Raw genomic sequence first — 19,566 nt, 5'->3', positions numbered from 1 at the left:
AGCCGACGTGACGTTTGCTTCGCAATCCTCACATCTCTCTTCTTTCTCTTTTTAAAGCGAAGCTTTCCTTGTCCCTTTTTCGGGCTTTGGAGTTTGCCGTTTTCTCACCGGGTATAATTAATAACTTGTTAACTAATTCATTTCTTGATTTATAAAAGTACGGCAGGTCACATGGCCCAAGCAGGAAAGGTAGTACAAAGCACGATACAACAGCAAACAACAACAATGAAAATGGTAATAGTGACAGCAGAAGCCAAAGAGACAAATTGCAGCAAGCGCCAAAAGTCAATGCAACAGGAAAACAACTAATACATGTTATTGGAACTACATGTCAGAGGAAATACCGTGACAATGCACGCAATAAAATATTAAGCGAAATTAAATACAAAGAAGAGCTAGTTGAACGATGAATCGAGGGGAAAAAGCGGGGTAGGAAGTAATTTAAGCAGTAGCACCAAGGTGTCCAATGTACAAAAGGCGGCTGGGTGTCAGGTTATTCCTGTCATTGATTGTTTGCGGGAAGAATGACAGTTTAAGTGCACCTGTTTTCGCAAAATAAGGAGTTAGAGAAAGTTATATGTGTTCCGAATCCAAGTACCGGCAAACAGGCTTGTATAATCCCTGTATGCTGACCGTCAAAGTAGGGCGGGAAAGTACACTTCTGTTCTGCGTAATAAAAGTATTAATTCCCACGTGAAACTTGAACGCACAATGTCTGGTCATAGGCATCTCTGATGCACACCGTCCCTTCAACGGAATAGCGCATTATGTTCAGCGCCCTAACTACTTCATTTACTTGATGTTTCTTTAATTTAACCATTAGGGATGCGGCACCGTGTATGAGCCCACTCTCGCCTAATTGTCCAGAATGGGCATGTAGCACAGTGACACAATGGATACAGAAGTTTTAAGTGTATTTAAATGTTTGTGCCAATGTGACACTAGGGATACAGGAGTTGTGAGCTTCGCGGTGCATAAACATAACCACTGCGGCAGATTGCAGGTTATAAATGATGAAAGTAAACACAATTGCACGCATCATCGTTGGTTGCCTTCACCCGCGTCACTAGAGCTTCGCTTCACATTGACTCCAACGTGTGTGCTGGATCTGCATATTTTCGTTTTCTTTTTTTTTTCACTCCCTTTGCTTTACAGGCAGCGTTTTTGCGGATCTGTGCGCTCTGCGTTTAGCCAGAATTTCCCGACTTTGCGTTGCCTCTTGGTACTTGGTGACGCCATCTGTGACGTCGTCTATGCTGAGTAGGTGAGTGGTTCATCCGAGACGGAGAGCGCGCAGGCTTTCTTTTGAATGTTCTGTTGCTTTCGCGACGTAGACCGGCGTGATAGCTTGTAGACACGATCAGTCACTGCGTGATCTCTGCACCGCAGTTATCTCTTCGCAATGCCCAAACCTGGTGAGGGTGCTTTTTGTGCGTTCAAAATTAATCCAGAACACTCCATTGGTGGCGCCTCTCACATCACCCCTGTGTCGCTTTAGAACATTAAACTGCAATCAATCAATCAATCAATCAATCAATCAATCAATCAATCAATCACTCAATCAATCAAAGAAGCTCAGTGTGAAGCATTGGTAATCCGTGAACACGCGTCATTTTTTTCTGCGCGTGCGTGCCTTTTATGTGGTTCATGTGGCTTTTATGTTGTTTTCACCAAAGTTACCATGCTATTTATGAAGTTTTGGACATACATACATACATACATACATACATACATACATACATACATACATACATACATACATACATACATACATACATACATACATACATACATACATACATACATACATACATACATACATACATACATACATACATACATACATACATACATACATACATACATACTATAGGTTGGCACAATAAGATGATACTCATACCGACTCACTCAAGTATTTTTTCGTGCTATACGTTCACTCACACTCGTGCACTCCCGCTCATGATCACCGGCGGCACTCTCTCGCGTTCATACTCCCTTTCATTCGCACTTACCAGCACCTCACTAATGCCCGTACTCCGCCCACGCACACTCACCAGGACTCGCTCACGATCGCCCACACGCCCACTGAAACTCGCTGTCACTCACTGCTCACACCAAGTCCACCCAGACCTATAAGCGGCCCTCATTCGCATTCGCATCCCACGTGCAATCTCGCATTTTGCCACTCATCAACACTCATCCTACGTCTGTGAAATCGGCGCGGCTCCTGATTGACCATGCCGACGGTCTTTTCTAGGGAAGGGAAGAAAATAAATCGACGTCTCGAAGAAAAAAAAATAAAAACTACGACGTCTGGCAAATCAGCTGCGCTGATTTGCCGCACGTCGCAGCTGTTCGCATGTGCAGTTGCGTTCTGTCGCTTTGCGAAACGCCGTTCGATATGCTAGAAGGGAGCAGGAACTCCAGACATACGCTTCTTTGGCTCCTTTTGTGCCTCGATGCACAACCAAAAGAAATTATGCGTTTCACTTTTAGGCATACAAATAAAGAAAACAGCAGTTTTCTTTTCTCACACAGTACTCTCGCGCGAACCCGCTGCTCAGCGTAGAAGTTCGTTCAGTCCTGGAGGCGCGTTCGTTCCGGTTCATCAATCACGGCAGGTTTGTTAAGGATTACACGTCCGATCATATTTGCTTTTTGTGCGCAGTAGCGTGCGAGCTTCGACCGACAACGTCTGTCAGCGCCGCATGACGGAGCGCAGTGGCGAAATTGGCTTGGCTGCGTGTCCGCGTGTACACATGGCGCGAGACGTCACGTGTCACGTGGTGATACGTCATGCGGAGTTACTCAGATATTTTCTTTTTCATTCCGCCTAGTTATAATGTTAGTCCTTACGTTTTTATTAAACTTCTCAAGTATTATGATTAGATGAAAAGTGTCAATTAGAAGTTTGTAGAGTAACATGAAAAATTCCCGCTGCAGCTTTCTGTTGCTCGATACGTGCTGCATAAGAGCGTTTTTCCGTGCGTGAGGGAAGCCCGCGAATACGCGCAAAGTGCCTCGAGCGGCCAGTCGCGCGGCAATTTTTCATGCATTTGCGGGCGTCTTTCACGTTCGCAAGAACAATTTTAAGTAGCACGTATTGACCAACAGAAAACATCACCGGAGAGAGGTCACTCTGCTTTATCGCTTATGGCTAGGGGTGGCATTAACGAAATCGTACTCATTTCGCTTTGGAATAGCCGACAACGCTCTCTGCGATGCCTGTCTTTGCGAGGAGACGCTAGAACACATTCTGGTGCGACTGTCCTGAATATAATGTTCAGAGACAGCCCCTGGCATCCGTTCTGGCGCACCTTGACAATAGACCATTGCCAGTTGAAACGATTTTTCACATGTCGCCGACAAAAGACATCGCAGCTGAAGGCGACGAGGGCACTACTTCGGTTTTTGAAAGAGACGGGCTTGGACAAGCGGCTGTGAGAGTGATGTCGCGTACTACACAAGAGTGACGGACTGTAACTGACGATGTGTGTGCTGCGCTATGTGCTCTCTCTCTCTCCTCCCCATATTTCATCCCCCCATCCCGCTCCCATGTGTAGGGTAGGAAACCGGTTGAGCTAAGCTGGTTAACCTCCCTGCCTTTCCTTCTCCACTTCTTTCCTTCCTTCCTTCATCGGCGAGTTTTTCAGGTTGCTCTACAATTTTCTCATTGTAACTTTTCATCAAATGAAATTGTTTGAGAAGGTGAATAATTAATTAATCCTAATTATCTAATTAGGCGGAGTGAAAGAAATATCTGATTATCTCCAAGCGACGGCAAACAACATTACCTTGGTTTTGTCCGGCTACGTAGCATTTGCATATCTTAATAGTTTGGTCCGAGTTAACTGAAACACCCTGTATAGCATATCAGTTTATAAATTCGGAACTTCCGTTAAATGGCAACTGTAAGTGAAGCTTGCGTGCGTCCGCGCGAGCGCATTCGAGTGCGCGCGCGCGTTTCGTCTTTACTTCCTCGTCAAGGATAACTGTGATAACCCCAAGACTTGTCGTGAAAGAAGTACAGTGTACGGCGAACTTCAAGCGCGCACGCTATAGTCGGCAATCTGTGAGAGAGCATAGCCACACGGCGTGTCGTTATGAAACCGCCTCACAAGGAGCGCGCCCACGTGATGGTTGCTGACCTATCAGTGGGCGCCGCTCCCATAAAAAAAGAATGTGTTCGTGGCCCGCTTTCCTCTTTCAATCGCCAACCGACCGCGCTAATGCGCTCCCGCGGCTAAAACTACACGTGCGAACGCCACGAATCGAGACCAGCGGATGGGAACCACGCCTAAGCTGACCGCACCTGACGCGTGCAGTCACGTGGAAGCCTCGGCAGGGACGGCAGGTTAGAGCGCTGCAGCCTGCGGGGAATAACGACCGTTGAATATTTCATAAGAAGTGGACCCAGCGTTCGGAAGGCGTCGGTCTTTCGCGGAGGGGTTTGCACAACTCGCGAGAACAGATGTCTCTTTGTCGAGTGAGCCGGCCGTGTTACATACAGCCTCGGTGGTTCCCGCACGAAAGATCTACGATGGGCGAATCGCGTTTCGTGCCAACCTAATAGCGCGAATAGATGTATCGCCGTTAGTTTATCGTGCTCGTTACGTAACGTTCGCGTGAGTCTCCCGTAAATCCCTCTCTCTCTTTCCTCATTTTGGTCTTATTGAGCTTTTCGCTTCGAATTTTGCTAGCGTATTGCTAACAACTACAGTGATCTCTGCATATGAGTGCGCACGTTTTGCAGTAGTACAGTGTTTCTCTGTCTGTGTTGACGCGAGTGCATGTGTGCTGTTCGAGTCCGTTTTTCTTGTTATGACGAGTGTGCGCTACCACGCTACGTATTCTATTTTTCGCCTCGTAGTTGCCAACTTCTTTTGTTTCGTGTGTCATAGTATTATATTAGTCACATGTCCCCTATGTGTACACCGATCTGCCCGTTTCGCTTAAAAGTAGTTCCTCTTGTATTGCGGTGCCACGATGTATGCAGATGTTCGCCCTGCTAAATACTTGTCTCACTTTTCATGACTACCTTTATAACGTTTTCGTGTTTCCCTTTTTTTGTCACTTCAATCCGCTTTATACCCAATGTAGAGGTAATAACCAGTGATGCCTATAGCAATGGTGACCTCATCGGTATCTCTTAGTTCTCATTATATAGTCTCTGTGCTCGGGCATGCGAAGTAGGATATAGTGTGCGTTAGCTTAGAAGACGCTCCATACCGGCTGGTAAGTTGTCTTTATCCTTCCCACGACAAGTGACTCTTGCCCTTCCTAACCCCTTTTCCCGCGATGCAACTTTATACAAAGACTGGTGGTAATCCCGCGCTTATCACGCCACACGCCGCGCCGATGGCTCAGATATATGGCTGGGGTGTTGTGTTAGTTTTATTTGATGTATGTGTCATGGTATTGGAAATTTCGGCAACAAATATCTCGCTGACCTCTTGGCAGCGTTGGGTTGTTGCACGAACGAAAAGATTAGTTTAGGGGAAATGAGTCCTTACACCATTTGTGAATTTCGCTAGCACACGCGGAACTGTCATTTGCACGATTTTGTAATTCACCAGAAGATATCCAATATAGCACTTTCCACATAGACTGTGATACAGCGCCGAAGGGAACAAACATATAGCATACACGAGCTGTCAGCTAGTCCTAGTGTATATCCTCAGTACGTAGAACGTGATCCGTCATCGTCGCATCTTAGGTCAGCTTAGAGAAGAAGAGCGGATAGCGAAACGGAGGCATCTAATTAGATAACAATGCACGATTAATTTTAACGTCCCGAAAGCAACAGCTGCTCTTTGAGAAGCGCGATATCAGAGGGCTCCAGAATAATTTTGACCTTCCTGTGTTTTTTTTTTAACGTGCCCCTTAAGACAACAAAGTTGTCCTTAACTGAAATGCGACTATCAGTGCCGGGAGTCGAGCCCACAATATTGGGAAGTGCAGTAGAGCGCAACAACCATCAAGGAACCCCGGCGGGCCGAATCAGATAGTGAGAAATGGTCAAGCTTGGAATCACGAGGCGTAAAGAACTTTTTTCTTTCTGCATATTCTTTAGTTTGTTTTTTGCCATAACGACACGGCGATGATAACTTCTTGGCCCGCTGTGCCGGCGAATAAGAACAAGTGTGTCACCCGAGCTCCCAGGCTGTGGACCTTGTGTGACGGCTGAGCTAGCCTGCTCGTCGCGCCGCCCCAGACACGTCCGTCCTGGTTTGCCAGCACCACTGTCCATGCACGCACGCGTGTACCCACTCGGGACCAGCTCTCCCCTTTTGAGGTCATCGATCGCGCACGTAGGTGGCCCTCTCATTGCCAGAGCGTGACCAGAATGTGACCGCTCGGGCGACTTTCTCTCTATATATTTTTATCTAATTTGTTTCCATCCCGCCACCCCTTTCTGTCCCAGTCCTTCGCTGTGAAACCGGCTCTTCCCTAATAGCGCCTCCCTCCACCCCCCGCCCTCCTCCTTCGTCTTTCTTGTCTTTTCTTACCCCGCCGTTGTTGCTACGTGGCCACTTCTCTGCTCCTCGTCACCGAACTCCGTGCAGCACGGTCAGAGCTGCGGGTGTACGCGCCATCAAATCAGGAACGACGACCGGTCAGAACACATTGTCGGTCTGCTGGGTTTGCCCTGACTTCTTTAACGCAGCCAGAGAACATGCAGGACAACGGAGGCAGCATAACGATCAGCGTGCCTCCTATCGGTGAAGAAGTTGTGCTTCCTATCGGGATGTCGCATGAAAGTGCCGTACAGTTTAGAAATTCTTTTCATCACGCTCTCCTTGCTAGCTTGTGTGTCAAAATTTTATCGTTCGTAAGCGAGCGTCCATTCTGCGCGGCGAAGAAATTAAACTTTCGCTTGTCAGTGCGCCTAGTGATCACGTTTGTGCATCATTTTTTCCTTCGTGTTCTCTGGCGCGCCGTTTGCAAGGCAACGAGAACTGGTAGTGAGTAATACAGAGAAGAAGGATAGTTTTCCCGGTGTAAGCCACCGATCCTTCCGTGATCCTCCTGTGCGCTCTTCACCTGGTTCCATGCAAGTTCCATTAAGTAAGTGGAGCATTCTCGCAAATACATTTCGCTTACTTATTGTGGAACCCGCGTGAGTGGGTTCAGCGATGAACAGCAGTGGTAAGCAGGCGCCTTTCTTCTGGTTCCTTTTCCTGGTTGGCTGACGCCGCCCCTGTAGCGCTGGCTGCACTGCACGCGTTTGAAAGGACGACATCGCATGTATCGCACCCGCGACGCGGTGCCGGCGGACGCGACCCCTTTCCTTCTCCCGCGTTTCATACCGCGCGACTCGCTCGTTCTGATATTAAACACGGTCACATCTCGAGGGGGAATCCCCTTTCCTCGCGTCGCAACGGCGACGCCTGCGCAAGCAATGCGGGCTAAGCGATGCGACCACGCAACCCACACTCAGCCGTTGAGTGTGTGCGCGCCGGCGTGAAGTGACAGCCCGCACGCCTTTGCCACCCCACTCTCCCCCTGCCCTTTCTCGGGCCGTTGTTTCCCAGCTCATATATCACCCACTGTCCTGTTACCGTGGGCCTTGGGCCCGCGGTCTATATACCCGGTGAAGCGAGGGGATACGTCGAGTTTATACAAGGGCATCTGGGCACGAAAGCAAGGAGTATATAGTGTAACGAACAGAAAGCAGGATAGGAACGTGGTAGAGATTCGAACTGATCCTTAAAACTGTCTGTAGGGTAAGCTGCTTACTGAAAACGTCTACATAGAACGAGATCTTCGAGCACTACGAGCACAGCTCTTTTCGGTGCATGCTAGCAGTCTGCGATAACTCATAATTGGCGATAGCTATTCCTCCCGAGCATGCCTATGCTTTCAATCAAATGAATTCAGAAGACAATGAAGCGAGAGAAAGTGCAGAAGAAATGAACTGTTTCTTTTAATTAACACGTGGAGTAGCTGCGAATTCCGCATAAAGTTGCGTTATCTAAAGCTGCAGATTGTGCTTGTCACCAACGCTTTCTCTGAATGTACGTAAAAAACCCTGGAAGTACTGACGCAGACAAGAACGTGGCTCTGCAGTGGAGAAATTCTGCATAGTACGTCAATAAAGCGCTCGCGATTAATTCCGCCTTGCTGCCAAGCCTTTTCGTCTGCCCTCGCACAACTTTTCACACGCGACATCTCTGTGTCTAGTCATAGTGCCTTTATAATCATAGTGCCTGATCTTCGGAAGAAAAAAGCGTGAGGTGGATCTTGGACAAAGCAACAGAAGCGACGATCAACTATTCAATGGTTCTCTTTAGCACACAAGGAGCACGTAAAACGGTGGTGGTATGTTGCCAGGCATCAACGGTGTCATAGATTTTTCAATCATGACATCTATCGGCGTTCACCATGGCTTCAGCTGAGTTCTCTGCAAATCGCGCCCGATCACGCAGCTTCTCACAGACGTTTACAGTGTAGTTTGTCATCGGTTATCAGATGATGTAACCACGGCAGCGAGAACGTCAACTACGGCCGATATCCAGGTCATCATTATAATCAGCATCACTATCATCATCCTCATTATCATCATAATCTTCTTCTTCACAATCATCATCATCATCAGCAGCAGCAGCAGCAGCAGCAGCATCATTGTTTTTGGTGCCTATTCTTGCAGAACGAATGTTTCTTACTGCACGCGTGCGAGGCGGCCCGGCTCAGTGGAGCCCTAGACTAGGGGCCCATCCATGGCTGAAGAGGACCCAAGCTTCAAGAATGAAGACTTCGGCCTCGACCCGCTAAAGCCTTAAAAGAGTCAATAAAGTTTTTCATTCCATTCCATTACTGCAATCTCCAGTTGCCCTTGTCTTGCGTCAGCTGACAGCATTTAATGCTTGCAAATTTCTCTATCTGATCGCATCACCTAATCGTCGTTTCCCTTCCGGAAAACGCAGAAATAGGTGGAAACGTAGATCAGACTTCCCTCACCTCAGAACCCGTTCTGTAACTCTAATATATCACTGCTTACCTGCCCTACGCAATACGCGACCTGCTCAGCTCCATTTCTTCCTTCTCATGTCAACTGTAGTATCAGTTGCATCATTCGTTTGCTCTCCAATCCACACCGCTGTCTTCCTGTCTGTTAACGCTATAAAGCTTGCTATAATTGGTAAGGGCATCGCTCACGCGTGATGTGAAGACGTGGGTTCGTACCCCAACTGCGCCCTTTTGTTTCCATATCCACTTTCATTTTCATTTATTTATAACTTCTACATTTCAGTTAAAGAAGCAAGCAATTCTCCGTATGCTTTCCTTGTTGTCATCGTCTGTTCGCTTTATGTGGTTGTGACTTACAAAACCAGGCCCCTCAGTTCCCTGTCTTCTCGTTCACACACACTATGTGTGTGTGATGGGATCACTAACACTGTCAGTGACCAATCGAATAAGAAACGAAAAGTCAGTGCTGCGTGTATGAAAAGGATGCGACAATAAAGGTTATGAAGCTCATAAGTTCGTAGGTATTTACCTCCGATTCTGAGAAAGAATCAGAGAGGCTATCTCGATCTCTCGTCAAGCGTAATGTAAGGGTAGGCGTAAGGGTAGCGTCAAGCGTAAGGGTAGCGTAATGTCGGCTGAACACCCCACTCCCCTCTCCCCCTCCCGCTTTCAGAGAAAAAAAAAATATTAGCTGTAACGTATTTACGTGCCGAAGAAATGACCTCAAGCCTCAAGCGTAGGGAGAAGCGCCAAACTCCATGTGGTGGGCTCAGTAGCTCCTTTCCTTGATTGTTGGCACTTGAACCGGTGGCAAGACAGCCACGTTAGCGTAAAAGCATGGCGCGACCGAATGTCGTATGGAGGGGCGACGCTCTTCATTTGCCGCGGCGCAGAGGCTTCGCAATGCCTCATTCAAATAGGGCGTGAGAGGGCCCCGCGTGCATTTAGAGCAGTCGTCCGGCGCCCTGCTCTGACTGTATCTCGCTCCCTCTCTCTCTCCATCCTGACCGCGTGCAACTGACTGGACCCTCGAGCGCCCTTCAGAGGCAAAAGATTGTTGGACCGTGTCCACGTCTGTCGCCGACGCAGAAACGAAACTCGGGCCCTACTGCGGTCTCTGAAGTTGACAGGCCCCAGCGACCGTCCGTGTACTGTCGTGCTGTACGTCTTGCTTGCGCAAAGCATTCACTCTCAAGGTTGCGGCACTATTTGGGCCTTTTGGTGTGCGATTATCGCAGATTACGCTCAGCGCGTAACGGACAAGGACGACGGCGTGTATATAGTTTTTCTTTCTGTAGTTCTTATGCACAACGCGTTGCGCACTCTGAACTTATTCACTCTCCCATCATTTATAGATCACTCTTTATTCTCTCTCGACCCGGCACACTCGCTTCGGGCAGAAAACAGATCGTGCGCTTGGTTTAACTTTGTACCTTTTCTGAGCTCTTTCTCATTTAGAGGCACTGAATTGAAATTAGTTTTATCGATGTTGTTCGCGGAAAACTTACGCTCAATTCTGCTTGCTCAGCAATTCAGCCTTGCTGCGCTCGTGCAAACTTACTTTTGACGTTCTTCCCGGTATATAGGTGCTCGAGCGAGATAATTACCGTGTCTCCCGCTCAACTGAACAAGAGTGCCAAGTTAAGCACGCGTTAGTAAATTACGCCTCTGCAACAGCAAAGCGGTCATACCCACCTTGAGAGGAGGCCTTGGTTAGACCAGAAAAAAAAATTACCCTAAGATGTAAAAAAAAATGAAAACTAGCGGTGGCCCATCTCTGAGATTCTTGCACAAGGTGTCTGTGAGGTCATGAATTTTTACAGCGACTGCTCAGGTCATGTTCATTGTTTATCGGTTAAAGAATGAGCATACATTACGTCCTAACAGAACGAACTACTCGACCTAGCAGGTCTCGTTAACTCTTTCTGCGCCAAAACGGCCCGAATACTAGATAATGATGTTTAATATCTGGGACATCCCAATGACGTACCGACGATCATGTGCTGAGGTGCGAAATTCAAGAAAGGAGAGTTTGCAAGGCACCTCCCCTAGCCCCGCTCCCCTAATAATAATCAACATTTCGAGGCAGAAAAAAAAGGATAGAAGGTGATTTTGAAAAAAAAAATACTTTACCAATCTAAGCATGACATAAGCTTGAACTTTAATTAGCAAGCCTTTAAATGCGGAAAGAGCGAAGCAATTGACGCCCATTTTACACTTGACGCCCTTAATGAGGAGGCTTAACTGTGGATGGAGGCATCAAGGCATTCGGGTACCCCGGTTACCTCGCAAAACTATTCAGACCCACTTTTCGAGTGAAGCGAAAACTGAGAGTCTGTGTGCAGAGAGAGAGAGAGAGAAGTTCGCTCGTCGCTTTGCCCGGAAATACCGCTTTGGATATACTTCCTGCCCGACCGTCTCACCATCATCTTCATCGCTGCTCGCACTGCCGGGGTGAACTTTATCCAGTAGGTAACGCACAGAAACTGCTCGATTAAAAAAGAAAGACATAAATTACCAAACAGCACTTTGACTCGCTTCTAAAGCTCTCCTCTCATTTCCTATTATAAGCGCACCGATGGGCTCCTAGACGTACTCGAAGAAGAAGAAAAAGAAAGACGTTCCGGAAAGGTCCGGTAGCGGCTCTAGCTACTCGGGCAGTATATACATACAGCAGAGAACGTCTCGAACGACTCGAGGCGAAGAAGCGCGCTAAGAGCGGCGGCCTGCGCTGCATACCGAGACGACACGCCCGTATACGAGGAAGGTTTTCTGCAGCCGTGTGCGCGCGCGCGGGGCTCGCCTTGAAACGACTCTCGTACAACCCGGGGCGCCCAGGCTACCGCATATACATATATATACTATATAACTAAACACAAACGCGCACGAGTATACACTCCATCCGCCGCCTTTCGCATAGTCGTCGTCAGCGTCGTCGTCCTTCGCGCTTTTTTTTTTTTTTTTTTTTTTTTGTGCCGGCAGAAGCGGCTATACGACGGCGAGTTCGCCAGGCGCCTAATTGCGAACCCAGCTCGCGTAATAGTTCAAGCCCGAACTGCTGCTGCGGCGTATAGTCGTCGGCGGCGTGGATAGGGGTTGCAGGCGCTCGCTACAGCTGCCCTTGCGTAGTGCGGCCTCGCGGTAGCGGCACACGGCGTATAAGGGAACGGTTTCGCAGAGTATAAAGGAAAGGAGAGGGGATGGGGGGGGGGGGAGGCGGTGGTTAAGGGACGGGGGACACCGCTCTCGAGAGCTCGGCGGCTGGCCTTCCGACAGCGGGCGCGAGCCGCGGGCGGCGGCCATTCGGGGCGAATCGTTTCGTCGTAATTACGAAATGGCAGATCGCGCTGGCGGCGCCACGTGGAAGTGCGCTGGCCTCTTGTGCCGCGGCGGTGTGATGCTCTTGTCTCCCTTTTCCCCCCTTTCTTTATTTCCCTTCTCCCCAACCTCATCCGCGCTTTATTCTTTTTTTTTTCTTTAGCCTCTTCTCCCTAGCGCAACCTCTATCTATGTCCCACCGTCTCCCATTCTCCGGTGGCCCGTCGCTGCTCGTGTTACTGATTGCAACGGGCGCGTTGGGTGGGCACTTATGCGAGATTTATTTATGCTGCTAAGACCCATTACGTGGATCTAATTGCTCCCCTCCCCCATATCCCCACTTTCCCCCGGTTTTCTTTTCTTTGCAACACGGAGGTGGAAACAAAAAAAAGAAATGTCGGCGAAGGATAAGCGTTACTACCTCCCACTTTTCACATTGTAAATAATAAAGCGATCAACACAGTGTTCAAGTATTTTTTCTTTGTCTTCATCTCTCGTCTATTCTTCGAGCCCTCTACGCCCCCTCAGTTCCATGTGCCACCGCACACAACCCAGCTCTTGGAAATGTGTAAAGTTTACGAAATCCGGGGCACGGCTAAAATCGGGTTTAACGCAAGACACATCCTGCTTTCCTGTGCATCGTTGCAGAGGGCGTCTGCGCACCATTTACACGTATGTACTGGCTAGTGTACGCGCGTGCGTGTATGTGTGCGTGTGCGCAGCGTGGACACCGACTCTTGACGGGTCCACACCCAACCCACTATTACCTGGCAGCCAGTACTAAGGATGAAAGGGAGAGGGGGGGGCATCCAATGCTGTCGAACAATGACGGCGACCTTGGATTCGCAGGCTGCGATCCTGCCGCATATTCCATAACATCGGGCTTCGGAAGCGGGGTTACTGCCGAGTGTTGCGAGCATGGACGAGGTATCGCAACGGATCCGACGATTGTGATTTGCTGCTGGACAGCCTTCAGATTCCCTAGTCGACTCGACTAGAGAAGACGACGGTATTAAAAGCGGATACTTTTCGAGCAGTGGGACAGAGGGTCCTGATGTGAACTCGGACGTTTAACTCGCTCTTGCACTGAGTAGGCTTCCGTACTGGAGCCGTGTGACTACGCCGATAAACTCTTTTTTGTTCATTCCTACATGCTGACGTAGCAGTCGATGGGCTTGGTGGTTTCCTTGCCCTGAACACCAACCCTAAACCGCAAGAATATTTGATTCCTTCCACGCTCATCAAACGCAAAATCCTCGTCATTTCAGCTACCTGAACGATTTCTTAAGATTAGAACCTTTCATACGCGAAGAACCTTCGTCGTATAGAGTATTGACTGTCATCGTGCTGTATTTTTGCACCTTATCATATTTGTTTATGTTCCTAAACAAATAAGCTTCGAGCAATACAAACGTTTAACGCATAGACATAAAAAATAAACTAAATTCTCGTATGCACAAAAAAATACCTTTGTTGCTTACGGATGTGTCACGAAGAATTTAAATTGTTGCTTTTACTGAAAATACCATAAGCACACAGGTAGATAAACGATTTTGAGTATCCATTCACTGTCAACGGCCTCTTGGGAAGTGCGCCGTGTCATTTCCGTTCGAGCCATTAGCTGGGATACCGTATGGGTTAATGATATTTATTTTTCTTTAGATTCTTTTCCTTTTTGCTTTTTTTTCTTTGTCCGTAGGCTTAAGCCTTGGTCACGCCATAATTTTGGTTAGCACTTGTATCGTCTCGATTAATGCCCTCAACCAAGCTATCTACGTATCGCAGATACATACGTATTTCATTGTGCATACTCCCCCTCATTTTCTTGCAAAGAAGGAATTGGATTATACGCGCCAATGCACAGTGAGGTCAACGCGTGGTTTAAAGGGTAGCATACGAAAAAATAAGCACGCACCTTGCGCGACACAATTGTATTCCTTCATTTACGTGCATGCATCTAAGATGGACGATGCATGATAAGATGGAGTTAAAGTGCATGCATATATGTGCGACGTATTCTCAGCTATTGTCAAATACGCACAATAGCGCGAACAATGTTAGGGCATATCTTTGCTTGTCACTTCTTTTTTCCTTGTCTCACTATCTCGCTTTACGTTCTGCCCCTATAACGCCTGGGGCACTGTCATTGAATACATGCACACTACCCAGGAATGCCAAAGCTTTTTTTTGTTCGTGTTCTTATCGTGATTTTTTCGTCCTATTTGTCTTTTCTAGGCGATCGATTCTGTACCTTAGTATTTCGGGAGATTTAGAGAGCTGAAATGGGGGCCTGGATGCTGTAACAATTCTATTATTAAACATGGCGGCCGTGACGTCTGTCTGACTCCGCAAGCAATTACGGCGCGAGCAGCCCGCAAAAGCATTGCCTTCGAGGTCAATTTCTCTTACTCAGAAGCAACTCTCGCTGAAGCGTGGATCCTGAGCGTGGATCTGAAGCGTGGATCTCGCTGAAGCGTGAATCTTCATTCTTCGTCAATGGTGCGAGCGCCGGGTGGCGATGAGCGGTGGATAGCAAGAAATGAATAGAATCGAGCAAATCGAATCATTGCCTTATACCGGCTGCGGTTTGAAAATTCTGTCGGCAAAAACGTCTTCCTTGCTTCTGCTCCCACTGAATTGCATGTGAATACTACTTCTGTGCTTTTCTCTTTCTTTCCTTCTTCTTTTTTTTTTTGTTTGTAAAGTTAAATTTGATGGCATGCAATGGTTCATATTCTTGCTGTATTGTACACGGTTACATTTCTCGATGTACAACGATATTGGGTGTTGGTTGTTGCTGCGTGAGCACAATGTGTGTGTGTGTGTGTGTGTGTGTGTGCGTGTGCGTGTGCGTGTGTGCGTGTGTGCGTGTGCGTGTGCGTGTGTGTGTGTGTGTGTGTGTGTGTGTGTGTGTGTGTGTGTGTGTGTGTGTGTGTGTGTGTGTGTGTGTGTGTGTGTGTGTGTGTGTGTGTGTGTGTGTGTGTGTTTAGCAGTTTAGAAAGTCCTATACGACGCGCAACATATATTCGGGGAAATGAGATTATCTGTAAAGCGACCATCACGAAGTGAACAGGCACCGATACAGAGAAAAATCAAAAGGGCTTATGTTTTCTGACAAGCAGTGTTTTTAACCTATTTTTATAGGATTCAGTCCTAGAACCTCTGATTTGTTCCGGGCTTGCTGAACTGAATTTTTAAGTATAACCAACAATATTATTGCTGCGAATGTTCTTTCGAGCGAATATTAAAGCAAATTCGAGTCGACTGCTATAGCTTGATTTTTAGTTTCGACTGATCTGCAACCTGTACTGTACAATACAGTGGTTCATACAATCACCATTATAACATTACAGACAGACAGACAGACAGACAGACAGACAGACAGACAGACAGACAGACAGACAGACAGACAGACAGACAGACAGACAGACAGACGGACAGACGGACAGACAGACAGACAGACAGACGGACAGACAGACAGAGAGACAGACGGACAGACGGACAGACGGACAGACAGACAGACGGACAGACGGACAGACGGACAGACAGACAGACAGACAGACAGACAGACAGACAGACAGACAGACAGACAGACAGACAGACAGACAGACAGACAGACAGACAGACAGACAGACAGACAGACGGACAGACGGACAGACGGACGGACGGACGGACGGACGGACGGACGGACGGACGGACGGACGGACGGACGAACGGACGGACGGACGGACGGTACAAACAAGGGTCTCTGCATACGGCGTCCTAAGATTCTTTCAAGTTAAGAGTTAATGTCGCGCATCTAAACATATCAATCAATAAGAATAGCGCAATGACAATTTTCGTCGCATTGTTGCGAACCCCATTGTGCTTGTTTAAACTTAATCGGTCAGGATGGCTACTGTGCCATGCATGCATGTAATGTATGGGAGAACACAGCTCGTTTAATCCGCCCTTGCGGCTACTTAACATTCCATAGGCCCGTCCTATATTGCCCGTACTCAATATGCGTTGCAGATCACGTCTTTCGAGTGTGACATGTACTTTGAACCACGGACCAGCGCAATCTGCAGTGCGTCCCGCTCCGCGAAGGTGCTTTTAACTTTCCCGGCGAGACGCTGGTCTCAGCGAGATACTCAGATTACTTTTAGGTGTGCCCGAGTGCGCATTAGCATTCTATGCGTGCCGTCCGGCAAACCTCTGCAGTTTCTACTACACTTTCTCTAGATACCCTGTCTTTTTCTTTCTGTCGTGCAGCAGTTTCTGCTGATGCAACACCTGGGTTGTAACATCTCACGCCATCTTAAAATGTCGTATCTCAGAGGCGTATTTCTGTCCCTGGTGAGGATAAAACGGTAAAATACTTAATTGCTACCATGCGTGATGGCAAAACTTGGGATACGACAATTACTAGGTGATAAAGTAGAGTCATAAAATTATATCATGCAAGTTTATTCCGCTCAATATTACTAAAACGCCGCTTTATTGCCTAAACTCTTAAGTTCTTATATGCGACAACGCGCTGTTCATCATCGAAATTAGCTTCTTTCTGCTTCTTTCGCCATTTAAGGGGGCCATGACACGGTTGTCCTGTCTGTACTCATTTTCTCATTTTAATTAAAAGAGGGACGGTCCATTACAGCTTTACAAAAACAATTCGGCTTCAGAGCACATTTTAACTCAAAATTTAGATTTGAAATCGCTTCTTCTAAACCCCTCCCACCGAAAGCAACCGCCATTTTGGAATGCCATTCTGTGACGTAAGGAAATGGCGGGCCACCGCTGTGTGGTCTGGTTTGAACCAGTTAGAGACCACATCGGGCGCATTGCTCCGCACGTTTTCACGACCAACGGCGCAGCAACGGTGTCGTCGTTGACGGCTTGTGTCCGCAATTCCTTCGTTCACGCGATACAGAGTAGCAGCAAACCACCGAGAAGCACAAGCAAAAAAGTAAACTATGCATGGTGCCCATGACGTATTTCCAGCTTCTGGAATACTTCCGGTGTTTGCAGTACACAAAAGCGTAACATTTCAGATCGACTCCTGCTCATGTGCGAGGTGGGGATGCCAATTATTTCGGAACCACTAAGTGTCGCCAGACTGCGTTACGGTTCAAATGCGACATGAAAAATTTTCAAATGCAAATTTGCTGCTGCACCGAAGGCGCTCAAATTTCGCCAGCTTGCTGTGTAACCCGTACTATTTAGCACGCAATGCATCGTTCAAGCTCGAAAATTTGGTGTCACGGTCCCTTTAAGGACTAAATTTTGTGCGGCTCATTGCGCCACCAATGCGCGACAAGACGTGCTGCACTAACGGACCACGGCGTGTTAGAGTCAGGTAAACAAGAAGAAAAATTATGCAGATCTGACGCGTTGTGAGCATCGATGTAATCGAAGCCTTCTGTCCCGTTTGATTTGATTGAGGATAATTATCGACAATGGTTTCGGCGAATGTTTAATTTTTTGAACGTTTAGTCCAACACGAGAGTGGCGAGTTGACGTTAAACGTCACCTTGAGTGCCCCACTGTTGTTTGTCTGCGTAGTACACAGAACACAAAAGGAGAGGTGTTTGCTTGATGTGTTGTGGTGCGCCATATTTTCATAACCTCTGAGTGGATTGATCATTGTCATTGCCTCAGATCGCACACCGCATCGTGGCAGAAATATTAAACTTTAATTGAATTACGGGGCTGTACGCGATAAAACCGCCATCGGATTATATATGAGGCACGCCATAGTGGCGTACTCCGGATTAATTTTGACATCGTGGTGTTCTTTAACGTATCCCTAAATGTAAATGCACAAACGCTTTTCATTTCGCTCCAGTCTGAATGCGCCTAGTGCGGTCGGAATTAAACACGCGACATCGAGCAATGTCATAGCCGCAAAGCTACCGCGGGGGGCACAGAAATGTTGATTTGACGTGCGACCGCTTCCGTGGTGTCGCCTAGACCATATATGGTGATCGAATGCGGCTCTATTTCTGCACGCCCTGCCGAAGTTGTCTGCTTGACATATTCGCATGGTGTTTATTTTACAAATATAGCAGAAATGTGGCGTACCGTGCTTTGAACTTAAATGTATCCCGTTTCCCCGCAACCGCTGTCGTGCCTACAGTAGTAGAGCTTCCTTGCCTTCTCACGTCACATTTTTCCTATACTCCTCCCCCCTCTCTATTGTATGGGAACTGCGAGCAAAGAATTTTGCCCATTCTCTGCCCCCTCTCCCCCCTCCTCTCTACCATTCTGTATAGCTTCGCTCTAGACTTCCACGTTGGCAGAAAGCTAAGCGTTGCAATTTCTGCAATGCTTTTGCCGGAGGTCATGGATATTACAGCTGTCACGAGGCTAATGTGGCGACGCCCAGGAAGCTCCAGAAGGCATTGTGCACATTCGACGGGGTGAAAAGGTCCAAACGAGTTTCTCGCGTCTCCTTTCCTTTCTGCCACGCTCCTTCCAACGTATATACATGCTCAGAACCACCCCTGACTCAGCGTGCAAGACAGTCACAGCAGCAGCAGCAGCCGCAGTGAGAAAGTCGAAGAAAGAGGTAAAGAAAGCTTCGCTTTAAAAATTATGTTGTCCCCTCAGGCGTATTGCATAACAGAAAGCCGTCCTATAGAGTTGCGTCTGCTACAACCCGTGAGCACTTCGATATTTCACATCGTTATTTGCCAAACAGTGACACAAACGCGCGCGCCAAGTGTCTCTTCGTTATTTTTTTGATGTAGGATTCTGTATTGCCAACCTTTCAAACCTCGCGTTCCAAAGATGTCAATGTTTTCTTATTTTAACAAAAAACTCAAGCGCTTAGGCGACCCTGGGAGAAAGTGCAAGACGTGCTGGAAGGAAATATACGTGTTTACCGGCTCAACCCGCAGGCTTTCCCGACGAAACGCGAGTAAAACGTTCGGAAGAAAGACGTGTTTGCCGACTTCTCGCGTTAGAGGACCGGACGAAAGCGTCCAGAAGCAAACGCACACGAGCCTAGGGAAGCGATAAAGAAAGTTCGAGTGCAAGGCTTCTCGTTTCGCTTACCAGGCAGCAGCATGCACTCCTCGTCGCAATAGTAGTTCATCGTCGCGTCCTCTATCCTCTCAGCAAATCTGTCGACGCCTGGCAAACATCACCGGAAACCCACCGCGGGGTCACCACTGTGACAGCACTCACTGCGCGTGGTTTCTGCGGGTCGCTCGATCCGACCGAGCAAGCGATGTGCCCCGCGCCTCTGGGTCATCCCATCCGCATCCCTTGTTTTCCCTGGCCGCCGTCCCGCAA

The 19,566-nt window shown here is 47.9% G+C and overlaps 1 protein-coding gene across 1 annotated transcript in view; it reads right to left on the bottom strand.

Annotated features, from left to right (window-relative positions):
• The window catches only part of Hk (potassium voltage-gated channel subfamily A regulatory beta subunit hyperkinetic), a 104,645-nt gene extending 85,079 nt beyond the window's left edge, over positions 1–19,566 (bottom strand). The window contains exon 1 of the mRNA XM_055062547.2: positions 19,327–19,566. Coding sequence (XP_054918522.2) covers positions 19,327–19,366 — 40 coding nt within the window. The 5' untranslated portion in view covers positions 19,367–19,566. The remainder of the gene's footprint in view (positions 1–19,326) is intronic.

The sequence above is a fragment of the Dermacentor andersoni genome, chromosome 3, assembly GCF_023375885.2.
Source record: "Dermacentor andersoni chromosome 3, qqDerAnde1_hic_scaffold, whole genome shotgun sequence".
In the NCBI taxonomy this organism is placed as follows: domain Eukaryota; kingdom Metazoa; phylum Arthropoda; class Arachnida; order Ixodida; family Ixodidae; genus Dermacentor; species Dermacentor andersoni.
This window is presented reverse-complemented; position numbering and strand designations above follow the sequence as displayed.